This window comes from Leptosomus discolor, chromosome 3 (genome assembly GCF_034619465.1).
Source record: "Leptosomus discolor isolate bLepDis1 chromosome 3, bLepDis1.hap2, whole genome shotgun sequence".
Lineage (NCBI taxonomy): Eukaryota > Metazoa > Chordata > Aves > Leptosomiformes > Leptosomidae > Leptosomus > Leptosomus discolor.
In genome coordinates this window covers 65,775,213-65,798,577 of record NC_141393.1, presented here as the reverse complement: position 1 = coordinate 65,798,577, position 23,365 = coordinate 65,775,213, and the positions used below count along the sequence as shown (strand labels likewise).

At 41.8% G+C, this 23,365-nt stretch overlaps 1 protein-coding gene across 1 annotated transcript in view; it reads left to right on the top strand.

The window, feature by feature from the left end:
* Positions 1 to 23,365, top strand: part of HMCN1 (hemicentin 1) — a 223,361-nt gene that overhangs the window by 144,402 nt on the left and 55,594 nt on the right. Inside the window, exons 43-52 of the mRNA XM_086463037.1 lie at positions 482 to 604; positions 5,734 to 5,895; positions 6,650 to 6,931; positions 8,162 to 8,329; positions 13,514 to 13,627; positions 17,136 to 17,222; positions 17,550 to 17,741; positions 18,457 to 18,630; positions 19,857 to 19,970; positions 21,416 to 21,561. Coding sequence (XP_086319163.1) covers positions 482 to 604; positions 5,734 to 5,895; positions 6,650 to 6,931; positions 8,162 to 8,329; positions 13,514 to 13,627; positions 17,136 to 17,222; positions 17,550 to 17,741; positions 18,457 to 18,630; positions 19,857 to 19,970; positions 21,416 to 21,561 — 1,562 coding nt within the window. The remainder of the gene's footprint in view (positions 1 to 481; positions 605 to 5,733; positions 5,896 to 6,649; positions 6,932 to 8,161; positions 8,330 to 13,513; positions 13,628 to 17,135; positions 17,223 to 17,549; positions 17,742 to 18,456; positions 18,631 to 19,856; positions 19,971 to 21,415; positions 21,562 to 23,365) is intronic.

The following is a 23,365-nucleotide window of genomic DNA, read 5'->3' as shown; positions in this document are numbered from 1 at the left end:
ACTGTACCACAGCAGGGCAATCAAATGGATGGGGTCCTTGGCGCTGGATGTGGCAGCCAGTGTGTTAATGCAAGAAAAATTCAAAGGCTGAATTTTACAAGTCATTTTCCACCTATTATTTACCTAATAATGGTATCTGTAGGTTTATTAGCTGAGGCCATGAATGAGACAGGCTCTTAGAGTTGGAATCAGTTTACATAATTAACAGAAATGGCTTTGTTCTGTGAAGTCCATTCAAAAGTCAGCCAGAAATAGAGCCTATGCATGCTCCAGACCTCAGAGGCTGGAAGGATAGATGCAGTCATTTACAGGTATATTATTCCCTATCCAGGGTCTGATTTGCATTGTTAGCAAAAGAATACAATCCTTTTAATTGCTTCAGAGCATAATGGGACCAATTTCTACAAGGGTCATCTGGGTCTTACTGTTGGCTGATAATGTTTTGTTTCAAATGCTGCAATTATTTGGTATTTATTTTCAGTGTCACCAAGTATTTATGGCTCAGATGACATCTCTCAACTGACAGTAACTGAAGGGAGTTTGATAAGCCTGATATGTGAGTCTAGCGGCATCCCACCACCCAGTCTTACCTGGAAAAAGAATGGTGTGTAATTACCTGTTGTCTGTTTTATAAAGCAAATCTGATAATTCTGACCCGCCAGTTTTTCTTTTTTCCTGTGAACATTTTAGATTGTGTGTTCTGAGGAGTCCAAGCACACAGATGTCTAAACAGTCCTGATATTGAATAAAATGAACTACAGTAATAGATTATTCCCTTCTCTCTAACTCATCTCTACTTGGGTTAGGTGACATTATTCCTAAAGGTGTGCAAGAGAAGCACAGTGCAGAGATTCCTGAGCTCACTTAAAAATGGACTGTGAAGCACTTAGCCCCTCTCAATATGCTTATTTGCTGTGGTGCAGTAAGGCAGTGTCAAGACTTACTTGTGGATCCCAGCTGGCAGGGCTGTGAGTCACTGTGAAGTCCTGTGGTGTTGAGTTGCAGGTCTCTGCCCTGTGATCCACTGCATAACATAGATGTGTTCTCTGAGTTAGTTATAAATTTGCAGCCATGGCATACTGCCAAGTGATGAAAATGCATCTGGTTGTAGTAATTGCTTTTGGAATTTACTGAACTTTTCTCTCATCCCATCTTAATATTTAAGGGTAGTCTGCACACGTTTTTGCTTTAGGGATTAAAATAACATTGACGAATAACTTCTTATGAATCAGTACACAAAAGCAAGTAGTTTTAGCACCTTCTTTTAAGCATGGACACTGTTGGAGACAGAATATTATACAAAATAGAGAGCTTTGGTAAGATGAGAGCTTATGATGAGGGTAAGAGTTAGGGGGCAGGCTAAGATGGGAGACATTGTTGTGGGTGTTTACTATAGGCCACCTGATCAGGAGGAGGAGGTAGATGAAGCCTTCCACAGACAGCTGGAAGCAGCCTCACAATCACAAGCCCTGGTCCTCATGGGGGACTTCAACCACCCTGATATTTGCTGGACAAGTCACACGGCCAAGCAGCCACAGTCCAAGGGGTTCCTGCAGATCATTGATGATGACTTTTTGACTCAGATGGTGGAGGAACCAACAAGGAGAGGTGCGCTGCTAGATCTCACACTAACAAAGACGAACTGGTCAGGGATGTGAAGGTTGGGGGCAGCCTTGGTTGTAGTGACCACGAGAGGGTGGAGTTCAGGATCCTGCGTGGAAGAAGCATGGCAATGAGTAGGATTGCAACCCTGGACTTCAAGAGAGCTAACTTTAGCAACTTCAAAGACCTACTTGCAGGAATCCCATGGGCTAGAGTTCTAGAAGGTAGGGGGGCCCAAGAGAGCTGGTTGCTATTCAAGCATCACTTCTTCCAAGCCCAAAACCGATGCATCCGTACAAGGAAGAAATTGAGCAAAGGAGGCAGAAGGCCTGCTTGGATGAGAAAGGAGGTTCTGGAAACACTCAAAGAGAAGAAGGAAGTTTACAACATGTGGAAAAAGGGAGTAGCCACTTGAGAGGAATATAGGAATGTTGTCAGAGTATTCAGGGATGCAATGAGGAAGGCTAAGACCCACTTGGAATTAAGTCAGTCTAGGGATGTCAAAGACAATAAGGAGGGATTCTTCAAATACATCAGTAGCAAAAGGAAGACCAGGGAAAATGTGGGCCCCCTGCTGAACGAGGCGGGTGCCCTGGTGACAGAGGATACGGAGAAGGCAGAGTTACTGAATGCTGCCTTTGCCTCAGTCTTTACGACTAAGGCTCCTCAGGAATCCCAGACCTTGGAGGTAGGAGAGGAAGTCTGGAGATATGAAGACTGCCCCTTGGTTGAGGAGGATTGTTTTAGGGACTCTAATAACCAGACTGCACACCCACAAGTCATAGGAATAGGAATAGACTAGACTAGACTAGACTAGAATGCATTGGGCTGGAAGGGACCCCCAAAGATCATCTAGTCCAACCCCCCTGCAGTGAGCAGGGACATCTTTAGCTAGATCAGGTTGTCCAGAGCCCCATCAAGCCTGATCTTGAATGTCTCCAGAGATGGGGCCCCCACCGCCTCTCTGGCCAAACTGTTCCAGTGCTTTACCACCCTTATGGTAAAGAACTTCTTCCTAATATCCAATCTAAATCTACCCGTTTCTAGTTTAAAACCATTGTCCCTTGTCCTATCGCTATGTGCCCTTGTAAACAGTCCCTCCCCAGCTTTCCTGTAGGCCCCCCTCAGGTACAGGAAGGCCGCTGTAAGGTCTCCCCAGAGTCTTCTCTTCTCCGGGCTGAACAACACCAACTCTCTCAGCCTGTCTTCACAGGGGAGGTGCTCCAACCACTTGATCATTTCCGTGGCCCTCCTCTGGACCTGCTCCAACAGATCCATGTCCTTCTTGTATTAAGAGCCCCAGAGCTGGACACAGCACTCCAGGTGGGGTCTCACCAGCGCAGAGTAGAGGGGGAGAATCACCTTTCTTGATCTGCTGGCCACGCTTCTCTTGATACAGCCCAGGATTCAATTTGCCTTCTGGGCTGCAAGTGTGTATTTTTGGCTCATATCCAGGTTTTCATCCACCAGCACCCCCAAGTCCTTCTCAGCAGGGCTGCTCTCTATCACATCATCCCCAGCTTGTATTGATTATGAGGATTGCCCCGGCCCAGGTGCAGGACCTTGCACTTGGCCTTGTTGGGCCCCGATGGGATGCACCCATGAGTGCTGAAGGAGTTGGCAGATGTTATGGCTAAGGCACTCTCCATCAGCTTTGAAGGTCATGGAGGACAGGAGAGGAGCCTGAGGACAGGAGGAAAGCCAATGTCACTCCAGTCTTCAAAAAGGGCAAAAAGGAGGATCTGGGTAACTATAGACCAGTCAACCTCACCTCCGTCCCTGGAAAGGTGATGGAACAGCTCATCCCAACTGTTATCTCTAAACAGGTGGAGGAAAAGAAGATTGTAAGTAGTCAGCATGGGTTCACCAAGGGGAAATTGTGCCTGACCGACTTGATAGCATGTGATGCTGTGATGGTATGACTGGCTGGGTGGACGAGGTGAAAGCAGTGGATGTTGTCTGCCTCGACTTTAGCAAAGCTTTTGACACTGTCTCCCATCACATCCTCACAGGTCAGCTTAGGAAATGTGGGATAGCTGAGTGGACAGTGAGGTGGATTGAGAACTGGCTGCATGGCAGAGCTCAGAGCGTTGTGATCAGTGGTGCTGAGTCTAGTTGGAGGCCTGTAACTAGTGGTGTTCCCCAGGGGTCAGTACAGGATCCTGTCCTATTCAACATATTCATCAACGACCTGGATGATGGGGCAGGGTGCACCCTCAGCAAGTTTGCTGACGATACTAAACTGGGAGGAGTGGCTGACACACCAGAAGGCTGCACTGCCATTCAGCGAGATCTGGACAGGCTGGAGAGCTGGGCAGAGAGGAACCTAATGAAGTTCAATAAGGGCAAGCGTAGGGTCCTGCATTTGGGGAGGAATAAGCCCATGCACCAGTACAGGCTGGGAGTCAACCTGCTGGAGAGTGGTTCTGCAAAGAAGGACCTGGAAGTCCTGGTGGACAGCGAGTTACCCCTGAGCCAGCAATGTGCCCCTGTGACCAAGAAAGCCAATGGTATCCTGGGGCGCATTAAGAAGAGCGTGGCAGCAGGTTGAAGGAGGTTATTCTCTGCCTCTACTCTGCCCTGGTGAGGCTGCGTCTAGAGTACTGTGTCCAGTTCTGGGCCCCCCAGTTCAAGAGGGACAGGGAATTACTAGAGAGAGTCCAGTTGAGAGTTATGAAGAAGATTAGGGGACTGGAGCACGTCTCATATGACGAAAGGCTGAGAGACCTGAGGCAATTTTGCCTGGAGAAGACTGAGAAGGGACCTTATCAACACTTAGAAATATCTAAAGGGTGGGTGTCAAGAGGATGGGGCCAGGCTCTTTTCAGTGGTGCCCAGTGACAGGGCAAGGGGTAGTGGGCACAAACTGGAGTACAGGAAGTTCTGCCTTAACATGAGGAAAAACTTCTTTACTGTGAGGGTGACAGAGCACTGGAACAGGCTGTCCAAAGAGATATTCAAAAGCCGCCTGGATGCAGTCCTGTGTAACCTGCTCTAGGTGAACTGGCTTTAGCAGGGGGATTGGACTAGATGATTTCCAGAGGTCCCTTGCAACACCTACCATTCTGTGATTCTGTGAAAATAAGATGTTCAATTTTTCCAGTGTGGTAATTCATGTGTTGTTAATCAATCTTACCTATTCATCTGTGTTTTTCTGGATGGCACAATTCAGTGTGCTATATGCCTACCTTAATTAATTTTGGCTTGTGGAAAGAGCAGATTTTAATTACAAACCACTTTTTCTAATGTGTGAAATTTTCAGAGAAAATGAAGTTTATCAATTTCTTTTTTAAACCTTGTCTCTTGGAAGCCAAAAATCCATTGTATGACATGTTCTAATAGTGTGCTGCAAGACTAAAGTGTACACACTTAAATGACAGAAAGGGAACTTAAACCTGTTGGAAATTCTAGAAAGGCAGTTAGAAAGTAGTATAGTTTTGAATGTTATGCAAGAGCCAGATTTTTCATCATGTTTGACATTTGGTGCACTTGTTCATAGAAAGGTTTTTAAATGCACAAGTGGGAAATTAAAATTCAGCTTATAGGAATTCATTCTGTCAAGAAGTCTCCCTGCAGTTTGTATGGATGAAGATAGTTGCCTAATCTGAGGCCTCCAACATTGAAAATTCTGCTCAGAGAATGTAATACTGTTTTCTGTCACGTTTCTGCTGAGGATTTCCTGGACAGAATTCTATGCACATGTGCTGTGTGACACGATACACAGATGGTCTAGCTGTGAAAACTAAATTGTACGTTTCTAAGCACTGGCTGTGCTGGGTGAAATGATTATATACCGCACGATGAGTCGTATTTTACTGAAAGTGTTGAATTTGCTGCTCAGTGGAAGTATCCAAAACTTTCTGGATGGATGTGAGTATTGTAAGAATTATTGTGCTTTAGGTCGGGTTGCTGTATGTTGTGAAGTCAGCAATTAACATGGGAAGTCCTCAGAGTCTACTTGCATAAAGCCTCTGATGTCTGGGAAAACTCTGACAGAGCAGTTCTAAAATGGACAACTGTGCAGCTCAGTAATTTTTAAATGAGCCAGTCTTACACCAGTAAAGTCTTACACCACATGAGCAAGCTCGGTACCATTTTCTGTGTTTTTATCTGAAAGAACGTCTCTTGCAGGCACTCCGCTGGTTGCTGACCTTTCAGGAAGGGTGCGGATCTTATCTGGAGGCAGACAGCTACAAATTTCAATTGCTGAAAAGTCTGATGCTGCATCTTACACTTGTATTACTTCAAATGTAGCTGGAAGTGCAAAGAAAGAATACAGTTTGCAAGTATACAGTAAGTGACCATGAAAAATTATGTTCGTTGTTTACCAGTTCTGCAATAGCGTTATGTTACAAAAGCGTTACCAGCGCAGTGATGTTAAGCTGCAAGATTTTCAGAGTAATGTCTAGCTATAGGACAATGTAAGGGTACACCAAGGAGAATGTTTTGTAACTAAAATTTTGGTAATTTGGACTCAAAACTTGACCAAGACATTGCATATACCTGTTGAAAGTGCATTTGACCACAGATGATTACAGGGATGTAACCCATTTAGATAGTGTAATGTTTCTTATCACCAAACTGTAGTAGTGATGGCAACTAATGGAATTTAGATTTCCCTTAGATTTTACTGCTACTTCTGTATTTTGGACAGTGATAAAAGGAGGTATTTTTAAACAACCTCATGAAAGAGAGTATCTTCAAAAATCTGTAGGGATTGACAGCATTTTGGGCAGTCTATTTTAATTAATTTTTTCTCCAGTTTGCATTTTTTTAAGTTGCCTGTAAGTTACATTTAAAAAAAACATTTTTACTTTATGGGGTGGAGCAGGGAGAGAGGAGATTATTCGTCTTTTCTTGGTCCTGTGGAAAATTCTATGAATTACAGAGTGCCCCTAACTGATTTGTCAGCAGTAACCTGCAGTAACTGATCTTTATTAAAATGCTGATCTGGCAAACTTGATTGTTGTTCTGTTCAGAAACAGGTGAAGATCCTGAAATGTAGCTTCCAGTTGACTTCTATACTGTGTTTCTTTTTCTTTCATAGTTCGACCAACTATATTGAATAGTGGTAGCCACCCATCAGAAGTTGTCGTCACCCAAGGAAATGAAATTTCCTTGGAGTGCAAGGTACAGGGCATTCCAGAACCAGCAATAACATGGATGAAGGATGGCCATCCACTGGTCAGTGGAAGTGACATAGCGATACTTCATGATGGTCGCTTTCTTCAGCTGAAAAATGCCCAGGTGTCAGACACTGGCCGCTATGTTTGTGTTGCTGCCAATGTGGCAGGGCTGTCAGACAGAAAATACGATTTAAATGTTCATGGTGAGTACATGCAAAATGGGGCAGGCATAACCGAAACAAATCAGACCTTTAGATTCACCCAAGAATATCCAAGAAATAGTTGTGTAGCTAAATGCACCTACATCTATTGCAGGCTTTACACATGATGCAGTTTCAATTGCAGTGTTACAAAAATCCAATTTTATAACTCCTGAATATTTTAAAATCTTACCTCTGTTCCTGTTCATACCAGTCCACCCCCAGTTGCTTCATCTCCCAAGAGGAGAAAAATCAAGATATGGTATAATTTTATATGGTATTGGGGTGAGTGTCATGGTGGGAAATATTCTATTGTGGAGATAGATATCAAGATTTAACCAAGAACACCTTGCTAGTGGCTGCTACCAGAGGACTGTTAACCTGAGGATAGTCAGTGTCTCAAGTATCTAATTACCAGGTTCTCTCATTTTGCACAATCAGAAGAATTTAAAGATGGTACCTCCAACTATAATTAATCTCCATAATTTGACTTGATGGCATTCATCAGAACATCACATTATCTTACAGCCACTGTAATGCTTTTGCATATGACTTTTTATACTTCATCAAACACTGAATATTCATGTTTTACTGTGAAAGTAAATACAGGATTTCTCATTATTGGAAAAGACAGGCCAAAATTATTTACCAGTTTTATTTTTTTACTTGGAATGTTTGCTGTACTGTGTTATCAAACTTCTGGGTAGTAAGGAGAAACCTCAAACCTCCTCAGGCTACTCAGAGTGCTGGAGGATGTTGGTCAATTCTTGACCCCAGGCTTTATGTTCTAAAGTATGAACTGTAGAACTGCAGAACTGCTTCCAAAGTGGAAATATTCTTACTCCTAGCAAAGAAAAGCTAAAAATAAATTTGTGGTCATTATTTTAATCGGGGGTTGTTCTTTCCATTAGAAAAGGCATGTAATTCTGTCAGTGTTAGAATTTTTCCGGGGAAATATAATTAGCATAGAATGGACAAAACTACTGTTATTTGCTAAGGATCTTAAGTCATAAAATAAAGGTAATAGAACTAATAGAATTTAATTTTAATATTTCCATGCTGTTACACAGTAAGAAATTGTCATTAATATATAGTTTTAAATGTTTTGTAGCTCTTCACTTGCCAAGCTTGTCTTAGCTTCAGTGGATTATTATTTGGATGACAAAATGTTTTGAGAGCAAAATTAATTTTTATCTGTTCTGAAGTATGGCTTTTCTTTACTCTTTGCTGTAGTTCCCCCAAGTATTGCTGGTTACCTGCAGATGCCTGAAAACATCAGCACTGTGGAGAAGAATCCCATCTCTCTGGTTTGTGAAGCTTCAGGAATTCCCTTGCCATCAATAACATGGCTCAAGAACGGATGGCCTGTCACTTTGAACAACTCAGTGAGAATCCTGTCAGGTACAAAAGCTGTAGTTATTTTAAAAAAAAAAAAAAAAAAAAAAAAAAAAAAAGGAAGGGAAGAGGGAAGGGATCAAAGGGCCCTCTGCATCTACAGTGCAGGTATTTCACATGAAAGACAGTTTGGTTTAATAGTCTGTAAAGACAAGGAGAGAAGACAAACTGTCATTCATTGCCAAGGGTTTCAGTAAATGGGGTCAGATTGGCTAGAGTGCCTGGTGAATAGCTAATGTAAACTTTTAAAGTTGTGACCAACCTTTATGTGTATGGGACAAAGGCATGGTAACTGTTTGGTCTGTGACATGGAATAAACCATAATTCAGGCTGTTAGTTATGGTAGTCAATGCTTGTTTCCACAAATATGTCGGATGGTAACATTGTGCTTTGTCAGTGCCAATAGGTGTACTGCATTAGCTCTGTCATTTGATTAGTTTTCTCTACCTCTTTCTCTTCACAGTTATTTTACCTTTTAAAAAGGAAAAGTCTTTGAGAGAATGAATACAGATGACAATAAACAAACCACATCTTTCATTTCTGTGTATCTGTGTATAAAAACAAAAGGAAACCTGTTCATGAGCCTCAGAATTAGTGCATGTAAATACTTCCTGGCCTTGGAGCTAATAGAATCTGATCTTCAGAATGTCCTCTAATAAAAGCTGGAATTAGGTGATCAAAGACAGCACAGAATGCTGTGTTAGCAAGAAGATTAGTCCAAGGGATCTGGAGAAACTTATGTCAGGCAAGTGGAGAAACAGATCCAATTCATCAGGGATCTCAGTTTTTATGGTGGAATTACCTACAAAGAACTAGTTTAGATGCCTTTTTATGACAGTAGTAATTGACAAAGGTGTCCAAAACAGGAGAGGCTCACTACCTGTTCCTGTAAACCATCTTCCTGCAATGCCATAGGGAAGTGAGGGTACTTGACTGGCAGATGCAGTGATGTTAAAGCATTATGTTTAGAATAGGAAATAGAGTTAGCAGCCCTTGAGACTACAAACAGAAAATGCATACCAATCAGGCAATATGTTTTGTGTTGACTTCATGTGTCTGGGGATCAGCTTTGTGAAGTGTGTAGAAGTAATTAAGTATCTTGTTACAACTGAGGTGTATAGACAGCTGAGATATTTCTTTGATCTTGGGTTTGCCACTCACAGCTAGAAATCTCATGAAGATAAGTTTTGATGAAGTTTCTAGTACTCTGACACAGCCACCGTGCGAAAAACCAAGCTATTCTACATCATGAACACAAGAAAACTATCAGACAGGTAACAGAACTGGAAGGTGTTTAGAAGCTCGACTAAGATGGGATGTCATGGTTTGAGCCCACCCAGCCGGCAACAAAGCACCACACAGCTGCTCCCTCACCCCTACCCTGTCCCCTGAGGGGTGGGGAGGAGAAAATAAAACCAAAAGTCTCAAGGATTGAGCCAAAGGACAGGGAGGGCTCACTCACCAGTTATGGTCACGGTCAAAAGACAGACTCAACTTGGGAAAAAGAACATCAGTTTAATTTAAACACTACCACCACCAAGGATAACGAGAAATACAAGCAGGTCTTAAAAACACCTTCCCCCCACCTCTCCAGTCTTCCCGGCCTCAACTCTGCTCCCTCTTCGCCCCCAGCAGCTCAGGGGGCAGGGAATGGGGGTTACAGTCCGTCCAGCACAAGGTGTCTCCGCTGCTCCTTCCCCCTCAGGGAGAGGGTCCTCTTAGTCCTCCCCTGCTCCGGAGTGGGGTGCCTCTCACAGGAGACAGTCCTCCACGAACTTCTCGTGTGAACTCACAAGCTGTTCCCATGGGGCCACAGCTCCCCAGAACCCCCCAGCGCAGGTCCCTTCCAGGGCTGCCACCCTCCCACCAACGGGCGGCTCCAGCATGGGCTGCCTTGGAGTCGCAGCCTGCTTCGAGCCTGGTCCCTGCTCCGATCTGAGGTCCTCCAAGGGCTGCAGGGCGACCTCTGGGCCACCGCTGGGCTCTAGGGACTGCAGGGGCTCAGCTGCCACCCCACCGCCGGCCGCAGGGGAACCTCTGCTCCGGCACAGCTCCCCCTCTCCTGCCTCACTGACCGGGGTGTCCGCAGGGCTGTCTCTCTCCCATCCCCCTTCTCTCTTCCACTCACAAAGACTCTCAAAGAACTCCCTTGATAGGTTCTTTCACTCTAAAATAGAGTTAATTGCAGAGGTGCCAACTGGGGTGGCATTGGCCAGAGGCAGGTCCGAATTTGGGCCAGGGGAGTCTTCTAGAAGCCTCTTAGAGGAGCCGCCTCTGTAGCCCCCTCCCCTGCTACCAAAACCCCACCAGACACCAAACCACTACACTGGATTTGAAGCTGAAATTTTTCAGGATTTTTTTCATCATTGTAGCTTTTAACATTAGAGGTAGTCTTATCTTCTACTTTCCCTTTTTTACTTATGGCACATGGAAAAAGGAGTGGGTGTCTGATTATTATCCGGTACAAATCTGACTATCTGAGTTGGTATGCATTCCCATTTGTGTGAAGTTGCCATGAACAAAAATAACGTCTTCTGGGCTTGATTGTTTCAGTTGTGTTTTGATTTCTACACCCACAGTAATATCACCACCCGGATTGCAGCATCAGGAAGGGTGAGAGACAAAAAGATGTTTATTCTCTCTGAATGTTAACTGCAGTGGGAGTGGGGAAACAGTCCAGAACTCAGTGCTTTGTTTTCCAGCAAACTTTGTGCTTTTGTGCGCTCCTTCAGAAAACTACACTTTGTGGTAGTGAACTGTAACCAGCATGGCATTTGGAAATTCGTGCTTGTACAGCTGTAAAAAACCAAAAGCAACAACAACTACATGCCCTCTTTGACTAATTTAGGAGGTAAAATACTTTGCCAAAGCAAGATTTTGATTCTGTTGATTGAAAACATACTTGGCATTGCAGATGATTTAAATGTGTGGACACACTGCTGGCAACTTTTAATCTGTTGATTCAGATACTATGCTGATGTTTCCTTTTGATGATGCTTTCTATATATTCTTTAGGAAAAAAAAATTAAATTCCATCATACCACATCTGCTTTCCTTGCAGACCATGCACTATGCTACATGCTAGCTTCTGGAAGGAGAAAAGATTTTATTAAGTTTTAGCTAAATGTAGAAAATCAGATCCTGCCTTGGCACTGGAGCCCTGGGTAGGCTATGGTATGTGATACCAAAGAAAGTTACAGTCTCCTGCAGGCAGATATCTGCTTGTTTCTTACATGGCTTTGTTCAGGGTGTGGATGGGAGAAGGAATCAGGATGACATGAGTCTGCAAGGACTGAGCCTTTATCAGTCTCACAGTACTCCCTTTGGCAGGCAGAATTCCTTGGGCAGAGGCATATCCATCAAGCAGGTCAGCAATTTCTTCCTTCAAAGCACATGACCAGGAACATCAATTTCTGGGATATATCCCTGTGGATATCTGCAGGCAGGAGATGCACAGTTCAGATGTGATACAGTGTGTGATGCACAGTTTAGATGTGACGTAGTGTGTGGTAATGATTGCTAATGTGAGAGCTGCTAATGAGAAACTGGAAAAAGCTGAAGGATGGCCACCACATTTGTTTTCACACTTAAATTCTCACTGATGTTTGTTTGCTGTTCCCTGCCAAAAAGAGAGCAAAGAGAAGTTCTTCTGCCATGGCAAAGCAGGGATATTCTTGGTCCTTTGGTCAAACATATTTGCAAATCTTCTTCCTTTTAAACTAGCATGCCTGTGCAAATGTGTTCTGACAACTGCTCTGCTGTAGTGTTAAGAGAAGTCCATTGTTTTAAAGCACTACATGTAAAACAGTACTGTTGTCACCTGTCATTATTATTGATGGCACAATTAATACAAATGCTAGAAGACAGGAGTGGAATTTTATTCCTTATCTGTACATGTGAAAATACCTTTAAGGACTGTTTGTATGTGTTCATGAAAATAAACTTATTTTTATGTGTACACACACACACACGTGGTGAGGTTTTCTAGTATAGTCTTCTAAATTCTCAATATAGTGAAGTACTCATATGTTGGTTTAACCCCAGCTGGCAATTAAGCACCACGCTTGGTCACTCCCCTCCCACAGTGGGATGGGGGAGAGAATCAGGGGAAAAAAGTAAAACTCGTGGGTTAAGATAAGGACAATTTAATAGGACAGAAAAGGAAGAGAAAATAATGATAATGCAATATGCAGTTGCTCACCACCCACCGACAGATGCCCATCCCATCCCATCCCTGAGGCATGGTGTTCCCCAGTCAACTCCCTCAGTTTATATATTGGGCATGAAATCATACGGTATGGAATACCCGTTTGACTTGTTTGGGTCAGCTGTCCTTGCTGTGTACCCTCCCAGCTCCTTGTGCACTCCCAGCCTCTGCTGGCAGGGCAGTATGAGAAGCTGAAAAGTCCTTGATGTGGTATAAATGCTGCTTAGCAACAACTAAAACATCAGTGTATTATCAACATTATTCTCATCCTAAATCCAAAACACAGCACTATACCAGCTACTAGGAAGAAAATTAACTTTATTCCAGCCAAAACCAGGACATCATGTGAATGAAAGTCCCACTGTCTGAGAGACTGTATTCTGTCATAATCTTGCATAGAAGTACGTGCGCAAATCCTGCATATTGCAAATGCAGTGTTCCTGCCACATCCAAAGTGTCTGCGCTGATCAGTGAATTACATGTGCACTGTACCCATGCATGTAGTTTGAGTGACTTAGCAGGTTTGATTTTCTCTGAACAAACTCTGCAGATGTGTCTCAAAGTTTTTAGTGGTTGTTGTGGTTAGTCTCTTGACTTCCTCCAGAAATGCTTAGAAAATGTCTGAGTGCCTCGAAGTTCACTTAAATGTAGTTTCTGGAGGAAAAAAAAAGGGGATGTGTCAATGTACTTTCAAAGTTACTGACTAGAAAGAGTAGTATGATCAATATTAAGCACAGCTCTAAAAGCATGGAGTAGCTAAGGGCCTGAGCAGACATACAGAAATGATGGGACTAGGAGTAAGGTCAGTTACTCTCTTACTGTTTGTTCAACAAAACAAAGCATGTTAAAAAATAGACCACATTAAAAAAATTACACGTTATTTTAACCAAAACATAAAAGAATTGAGTTAGCACAGACAATCTGGCAGCCTGTTGTTTGGAGCAGGACTTGAATAATTGTACGTTTTTTGGCTTTCCTCTCAGGGGGCAGGACGCTCCGTTTGACACGCACAAGTGTAGCAGATGAAGGTCAATATACTTGTGTAGTGACCAATGCTGCAGGAGAAGTGAGGAAGGATTTTGCCCTTTCTGTTCTAGGTGAGTACATGATAATTTTTGTTACGGTAGAAGATAAGGGGGTCTACTGTATACTTTGCTTGTATTTTAAAGATTATTTTGCCAAAACATGTGTCCTTAGGGAGAGAAAAAAAAAGTGAATTTAATAACATGTTCAGAAAATCAGATTTTAAAGAGTAGTTACTTCTACATGTGAATTTGCTGTTTGTTTTTAAAATGAAGATTCTTCAGGCATAATTTGGAGTAACTAGCAGCTATTTCTGTTTTCTGGTTTGTTTGTTTCTTTTCTGAAAAGGAACTATGTCAATGTAATTGGTTTTAGTTAGGTTGTTATTTCAGCCAGGTAGAAATCTGGGAGATACCCACAGCCAGAATCCCATCCTGTCTTCTGTTTCTTGTTGCTCATAGCTTCACTGTATCATGGCCGTGATGAACAAGGTGAATCAGGTTATATGTGATCTGGAAGGGGGGGTGTTTTTTGTTTTCATGGTCAGGTTTGTTTTCACCCAGGTCAGTTCCCTGCTGGTTCACCACACAGCCTATTAATGCCAGTATTGGTGAAAGGAAGAAGACAAGAGTGAGTCATCAGGGGAATAGTGCTATCTCTTTTGGCACCAGCCTGAATTTAAGCTGGTTTAAGTCAAAAGAAAACTATGGCCCCAGGAAATGGTGTGAAATTCATGTAAAGCTGTTGCATCTAATGCTCAAATGTGGAAAGGTGCAACCCCATATGGTAATACTCATGAATTAAAACCAGGTTTACTGTGCAGCACTGAGCATAATACATATAGAGCTGAGTGGTGTGATGGTAATAATCTGTTGCAACAAAGATGTGAAGGCAAAGCCGAGACCGACAGGGAATTTGAACACTGGAGCTGGAATTGCTTTTGCAAAATAGAGATCTCTGATCCAGTGGAAACCTTTAGTCAGTAGAGCCTTTGGTATTGTAAAGGATATAAACCAAGTGTGGTAGTGGGTGATCCTGATAACATATTTAGACAAGGACTGGTACAGCAGACTCTTTAGGTGGCTATTTGGAACCATTAATGTGTAATTTTGTCACAAAACTTATTTTTTAAAACCAGTATTTTTCCCAGAAAATACTGCTTTTTGGTTTAGTAACTATTTGTTATTTTTATCAGTAATTGCTAGACCTGATGCAGGTTGTCTTTCAGCATTACTGTGTATAATTTTCCTGTAAGTTTCTTTTCTCTAAGGTGCTGAGCGCCATCAGCTTCCCTTGCCTTGAGCTAACTTACGCATATTCAGCCTGTAAATGATAACTTGTGTTCATGTCAGTTCATGTTTATTTGATGAGCTCATGGAAGTGTAAGTCTGGTAGAATGGAAGAGATGGATAAACACTGAAAAGCATTCATTGTTTTACTGTTTTCTTTGGATGGTTGTGGTAGCAGGGTGTTCTTGAGGCTTCTGGGAATCTCTATTGCATAGGCTTCGTTTGCCTTGAAGAAAAATGCTCAGTGAAGCTGATTTCAAGTGGGCTAAGTGGAAAATTCCATTGTTCAGTCTTCTCTTCCCTCCCCCCAGTAATTTGTCTTTCTAGAGGAAAGTTACTGGAATGTGGCCTGATAGCGACACAGAATATTCACCAGCTCACTGCAAGTAGGAACTGTACAGACACATACCAGTGTTTCTCTAAATTGTTGTAGGAGGTGCAACAGTCAAGCTGGTTTGCACAGAGAGCTTAGTCTAATAAGCATAATGTTTTTTATATTTGCAAAATGTTAGTGTGGCATTGTCATATTTCTGAAATGAATATGTTTTGACATCTTACTGTATTATTTTGGGGCCAAAGTGATGAGAGCCCATCTAATTCCTTCACTAGTTGATGCGTCTTTGTCTCGTTGCATTTGGACACTAGAACCCATACAAAAGTCTGTTTTACATTGCTTGTACAGTCACAACAGGGAATTTGATCATAACTGCATCACAAGTTGGTGAGAGTTCCAGTACTGGCTACGTCTTCCTGCATGCTAAATTCTACTAACCCACATCTCACCATGTATTCTGTTCAGGGGCCAACTTTTAGCCACGCTGAAGTAGTATCTTTGCCATTCCAGTCAAATGAGATGCAAACTTCTTTCTTTTTTTTTTTTTTTTTTTTAATTTCTTCAGTCTAGTTTGTACCCTTCATTAGTATCTGAAATCTGGTGTAGCATTTTTTTTCTCTGTTGATAATGAATTCTGCATGTCACTGATTCTTATTTTTATAAAACTTTTGCTTCCCACTTAGTGGTAGATCACAAATAAGCTGCTGAATATATTTTAATTCCTCTCTCTTTAGGTCTTCTATCTAGGCTGAAAGTTTGCATTTTGTAGGATTATTAAAGTGTAGTATCTGGCTCCCTAGTCTGGCATTTTTGTTACAAAACTTTCCAATATCTCTTGGAGATTGGGCTTGCTTTCTTGTAACTATAGGCCTCGTTTTCAACCTGTTATACCCCATGCCTGATTCGATTTCTAGTGACATTTTCTTTTGGCTTGAATCTGCAAATGCCTCTACTTTGAAAGAAATAGTTGATCAGAGCTCTTCACCACCACAATTACTCACCAGGACATTCATAATCTGGCCTCCCTCATCCAAAAGCACATGAGTCTGTATAGTCCTGTTGGAAACAAGTCATCAAGTGGTCAGCCATACAGTAAGAGTTTCCTTGTATTGAGTTAGCTGTTTGGAGGGTGGATAGGTATTTTAAGGGTATGGTTTTGTCTACTGTTTCCCTAGAGAAACATAATTTGTACTGCAGCAAGATGCCTTTAGACCTATATAGTTTGTTCATCTGCCTGTATGGAATTAGCTGTATTTGCATAAAGCATAGGTATGCCTTTACACAGCATCCAGTTGTTGGTGATCTATTGTATTGCTTTGAGCATGCTAGTAAGGAAAAAACTCTATATGGTATGTGAATAGACAAGCTGACTCTTTATATATATATATATATATATATATATATAAAAATTGTTTTTTTCCCTAAGGTTCTAGATAGATGCTTTCAATTACTATTGGAAAACAAACAATTCTTAAACTCAAGCACATGATTTTGAACAAATAAATCACTTGCTGCTTAATATGGGTGATAGAACTTATTTACGAACTTATAAATCCTGCTGGTGCATAAAATCAAACCTGGCCCTGCTGACAGGTGCTCATCACCGTTGTCCTACTGACCATACTCAGAAATAGTGCCCTACAGACCATACTCCTCAGCAACTTAGGTATCTCTCTAGCTCTGAAGACAAAGTGAGGTGAGTACTTTATGAGTCCATGGTCCTCTCTTGCTGTTTGCATGGACTTGTATGGTTAAGGGGTGCAGAAGACAGTGCATATCTGTTGTCCAGCTAGGTTAGCTCTGCAACGTCTCACATCTGGACCTGCTTCTGGTAGACCTGAACCGTTCATTGATTGATGTGATTAAGGGAAGCGCGCACTGAGATATGGCCTGAGTGGCTTCGCTGTATTTAAATTGATTGTGATAACTTGCTGATGTTGTCACCTTGTCTGTTTGCAGTGCCTCCAGGGATTGTGGGTGAAAATAAATTGGAAGATGTAAAAGTTAAAGAGAAGCACAGAGTAACCCTAACATGTGAAGTGATAGGTAAAATATTACTTCTATTTACTGATAAAACCCATGATGTTAAGCATCATTGGTTCTGAATGGCTTGTTCTTAGTGGAATTTTTAGTTTGGTGGAATTTTTGAATTTCAGATTTAAACATGATGCTTATAGCAGGACCAAGCACTCCTCCTTATAAACATTGCATAAAATGTAACCACAAGGATAGTTGCTGTGATATTTCTTCTCTAAAGGCCTGTGGAATTATTTTAAAAGGGCATCTGAAACAGTATTTTTCTGGTTTTGAGAAATCTTGACATATTCTAGTGGCTATGCAACTAATATTTGCAATTTTCTTTACTCCGTTAAGGGAACCCTGTACCACAGATCACCTGGATAAAGGATGGGCAACCTCTAACTGAGGATGAAGATCACAAACTTCTGTCCAGTGGGCGTTTCCTGCAAATCACCAATGCTCAAGTCACTGACACAGGGAGATACACATGTATTGCATCCAATACAGCTGGAGATAGGAGCAAAAGTTACAGTCTTAATGTACTTGGTAAGACAGCTAGGCTGGCTTTTGCAGAGAAAATATTCATCTCGGGGAAAAAACCAGATAATAGCACTGGAATTGTGTAGTACTTTAATTACAGCAAGGCTTAAGTCGCTTGGCTATGACTAAAATTTCATAGCTTAGTAATTGATAAATAATAGTAGTTCTATGCTTTAGACATTATAGAGCTAGAAGCTATAACATGACATCATATGGAATGAGCAGGACAGTACATTGGCTTGTTGTGATTCAAGGAAGGAGTATCTGAAGAGCACTTCAGATTGTGATCTCTTCATAGAAGCTGAAACCATCTGCAGTTCGCTTTTTTCATGATGGTTATTGCATAACCAAATGAAAACAATGGCGACTTTTGTTTTCCACTTCCTCATTTCCTAGGCTCATGTCTCCTACCAATCTGCTGCTCACAGGATCATCAAGCAGTGGGTCTGCCAGCTGCTGCACAAGAAGTGGTGGCTGGCTTCCTGGTGACCTGTGTTTGACAAAGGCTAAGGGTGGATGGATTCTACCGACACGGGCTGACAGTTGACTTTAGGACAAGACAAAACTAGATAGACGTTGTCTGGTTCTGGGCTTTGGTGCACCTCACAGGAATGCCCTCCAGCTGTTTGAGGCTGCAACCAGATTCCTAGACTGAACAGGGAACAGAAAATTGGCTTTTCATAGAGGTCCTTCCTCTGGTTAATAACTTTGTTGTTCCTAGTGTCTCCAACCATTGTGGGTATGGACAGCCATGGAAATGCAGAAGATGTCACTGTTATCCTCAACAGCCCAACATCACTGGTTTGTGAGGCTTACTCGTATCCTCCAGCTACAATCACCTGGCTGAAAGATGGTAATCCTTTAGAATCAAACAGAAATATACGCATTTTGCCAGGTAAATTTTTTGTTGTTATGGAGAAATAATGGAACACTTTATTCTTGTATTGTTTAGTTTCCTGTTACAGATTTTTTTGAAAAATCAAAGGGTATATTTCTATTAAGGGCAATGTTTGTACTTTTGTAGTGCTTCCAATTCCATTATTTTTTAAGTTCTTCACAATTAACTGATTATTTACTTTTATTTTATTTGTATTCAGGTAGTTATCCTTTTGTTCTGTAAAGCTAAATGATAGTAAACAAGTTCATTGGAGTTAGTAATGAATGGAAATAACTTGAAATTAAGTGTGGAAATTAGATGGAAAGAGATATAAACAACAACATGAGTAAGAAGAATGAGGTGGCATTTTTCTAGGTCATTAGTAGTTTGCCATTTCTAATTTTTGTCGTAGCCCTTACCTAGCTCATCTGTGGAGATAGAAAACATGAATAAGCTTCACTTGTAACACTGAAGTGATATAGATATATAGATGAACAAGTACTTTAGCATTGTTAACTGCAAGTGTTCAGAGGAAGAAGGAATTTATATTGATAGCAAGGAATTGAATTACTACATGGGGGGACAATTTCTAGGAATGCAATCTGAAAAGAGCTGCAGCCCAATTAAATAATGACTCATCTCTGAGAATGCAGACAATATAAATCATAAATAAACAGGATACTATAGGAAGGAAATTCATTAATGTTAAAATTGTAGAGGCCACCTGAAGTCCTAAACTCTACCACTTGATTTGTATTTACACTTCTCACATTGTGGTTGTTACTTCTGTCCCTTCTCCGGGGGGAGTTAAGGGCCTCTTTTCTCATGAAGTACTACACTGAAGCAAAAAGGCAGTTCAGAGGCCCACATCCACCCCTGTATTTTGAATAAGTTGGTTTTGCTTAGTCTTACCTATTATGCCTCCTTTCCCTTTTTCTGCGAATGAAGTGCAGAATCCTAAATGACTTCTTCCTGTCTAAAGATCTTTAAGAAATTTCTTGTACAGAACTTTGTTAACAAGTTTTCCAAAAACATGTAAGCAACAGGAGTTGTGATCCAAAGCAACCCTGCAAATTATGCACATTTATTACACAGTATATGAGGTGGTAAGCAATCAGTTTTTCATGCCTATCTAAGGGCAGAATTTGGATCAAAGGATTGAAGATATGCTGCAGAAACTATTTAAATAATTGGGAAGCAAAAGCGTAACATAGATGCCACTAAAGAATTCTGTCTTTCGGCAGGTGGTCGAACCCTGCAGATTCTAAATGCACAAGAGGACAATGCTGGAAGATACACCTGTATAGCCACAAATGAGGCCGGAGAAACTTTGAAACACTATGATGTGAAAGTCTATAGTAAGGAAATACTTCCAGTTTTTTTGTTGTTGGGTTTTTTTTTTTCATTCTTCTGTTTTTCCCCTTTGCAGTGTTACCTTTCCAGGTGAACACAAGATTGCTCTTAATGGCTTTGTTTAGCAAACATCTGCATTAGCTCATGACATTGCTTGAGGAAAGACACTGGAAAAATTTGCTGTTGCATCCTTTACAAATGCTGCTGTTGGGCTAAAAATCTTTGTACCACCTAGGGGAAGACGTTTAAGAAATGTTGAACCCCAGTTTCTTCTGCACTGCTGTATTGGTAATGATTTTCCAATCAGACGAGTGCAGCACAATGGGAGATGTGAGCAGAGAATCTTGTGAGCAAAGAAACTATTTTAGGAAAAAAAGGAGGGGAGGGTACTCATAGCATCTAATGGGAAACTTTCCTGAGTAAGGTAAAACAGAAGGATATTATTTTTATGTGCTTCCATAAAATACCATATGCACAAAAGCTTTTCCACTCAAGGCTTCCTGTCAGCACATTGTCCTTTGAGCATCTGTGCCTAATACTGTACTTTAATGCTCAAACTCTTCCTTATGGGCTCAGTCAAACGTGATTTTTCATCCGTTTTTTTTTTTTTTAATGTCCTAGTCTGAATTGGAGTTTAGTTTGCTCCCTCACAGTAACTGTGCTGTTATTTTAATTACACTAAGTGCCTAATAAGGACTCATTGGATTCAGAATAATGAGAAGATTACAAAAGAGTTCATTATTGAAGTATGGCTATGTAGCAACATAAAGCCCCCCACCCCCAAATACCGTTGCAATTGTCAGTTATTATGGTACTGTAAGCATGAGGGATAATTTAAAATTTCCCATTGAAAAAAGAATGGAAAATGCTTTGAAAGCATTTAAAATAATTTAAAATATATTATGAAAAACAGGCTTGGGCGTAAATTAAGAATTTTGAAATGTTCTATTTTCATTCTGATTCAGAAGGAAACAAGATTTTGCAACACTGGGATTTCAGTGGAATGGAAATGTTGAGTTTTGACCAGCTACTCTGAGTGTGGACATCAGTTCAAACATATGTTTTTGAGACTATTAGTTTCCATTAAAACGCTTTATAATGACTGCAGTACACTGAAATTTATAAAATTCAAGCCAAACACATAATAAAGTGCTATAGCTAGGTAGGGATGTAGTCAGGTTTGCATGTCTGAAACTGTTGAACACAGTTTTGCATATTTTTGTATGTAATACATATACTAAAATTAGTTTAAAATACACACAGACACGCACACACATACACATATATAAAGAGAAAAATTCAGCTATGGGGAAGAGGCAGATTATAGGAGGAATGCACTTGCTTTCCCTGAGGTTATCATCAGGGTTTTCCCTTTGCCCGTTTGATTTTGAAATGGTGCATAAGACAGTAAGTCATGAAAGTCCCTCTTGCTTCTTTTGTTTTTGTGCAGTTCCACCCACCATTAACAAAGGGGATATCTCAGGGATGGGTCTTTCCCCTAAAGAAGTGAAGAACAAAGTAAACCACAGCCTTACTCTGGAGTGTGAAGCTCACGCTATTCCTGCTGCTGCCATCAGCTGGTATAAGGATGGACAGGCCAGTTGCAAATTTAATTCCTTCTAATGGGTGGATTTTGTACAGAAACAACTGTGTATTCATTATCACTATTAAAGAACATTCGTGCAGCGTAACAGGCTCATTTGCACTGCTGAAGTTAGCAGGAAGTCATCTTCCCACCATCCTGCTGGTAAGATCACCCCTCGCACATCTTAGGATGATTGCTGTTGGCCAGATCTCCACAAATTGGCACCCTTGCTTTTGGGGGGTGCTTGGCAGTGCCGCTGAGATATCAGTGCTGGAGTTTCCAGGGCCTACCACTGGCCTGTGCTGTAAAGGGGAAGGCTCCTGCCTAGCAGTAGGATCCCATGCTATGACCATATGTCCCCTTCCTGTTGTGTAAAGTCCCCAAAGGCCCTGTTATAGAATGGCCCCATGCTTGATTCCTCTAAGTGCTGCCCTTGCAGAAGTTGCATGGAGCCTCCCACTTGGTTCTGGCAGAGCTCGCAAAGCCACAAAAGCATCTGGATCCTCTGCAAGGGGGAATGAGGCGTGGTTCCTGCCACACGCAGTCTTCACAAGAACATTGGTCTGAAGGAGAAGCAGTTTGGAAGGGCAATGCCCCAGGATCGTACTGTTGTGCAGTCTAAGGGGGGCTAGCTATAAATAAAAAAGAAACAGTGCAAGTCTTCCGTAAGAAAGGAGTATATAACATCTCTTGCTTTAGCTGTTCTTGGTAGGGCATTTACCATGTGGTAGACTGCTGCACCTCTGCAGCTGGACCAGCCCTTGCTGGATTTTCCAAGCATGCAGAAACAGCCTGGAGTCACAGGAGAGACTGCATACACCCTCTGTCTGTTTTGAGCGCGTGCTGTAGTTATAGGACTCCCGGGTGTACTGATTGTATTGCCAATGAAAAACAATGTTGGGGAGAGTTGAGAGGTCTCCAAAGAAAGACAGTGGCTGTAAGCAGCTTGCTGCCACTGTCAGAGCAATTAATCCACCCAGCAGCTTTTTCTTGCCCCTGTTCAAATGGCTTTCACTTACATTCATGGGCTGAATTAATTGTCCCCTGCAGGCCAGGAGTTCAGTGCTGACTCTCTATTGTATTCTGTTTTCACTATTGAGACATTATAATACAGGTTGTATTAGTGTAGTCTCTACTGTCATGTGTGATGTAAATTCTAGGGACAGTAACATCTAATCCTGTGTATCTCTGCGTTGCTGCTGCATCTGTTTTACATTCACACCGTGTCCTTGCTAGGCAGCAGATCCTAGTGGCTGTGTGGCTGTAGGGTGAGTTAGATTGAGTTGTTCACCTCAGAAAACTGGTGGTTTTACATATGTAGGTTTTCTGTGGCCTTGTCAACTTGGCTGGTGAGTTCAGGGATTGAATCAGCCTGATTTAATCAGATGTCATGAGAGCACTTGCCTGATAGCGATGGTATTGCTCCTTCCCGCAGCAACTTGCAGCTGGCGTTAGGAGTGATCCTCTTAGGAGATCAGATACCAAGATCAGAAAGGTGAAGATGTAGAGTTTCTGACAACCATGTTTTCATGGAAAACTGTCTTCAGGAACTTGGAGCTTGATCAAGTTTACTTACAGGGGAAAAACTTTTGGTTTGGGGAAAAGGAGGAGCAGATGGGAGGAGATCTGGGCTGCACCACCTGTGGCCAAGGCTGCTATCCCAGGAGCAACTGGCTTAGGACTGTGTCCTAAGTGGTGACTCACAGTAATTTGGTGTCCTAAGCAACTGCTTTCTTTGCATAGATTGAAAGTGGGCCTTGCTGGAAGCATTAACAAAAATTGAAGGATGATCTGTTGGTAGTGGTGTCAAAGCGG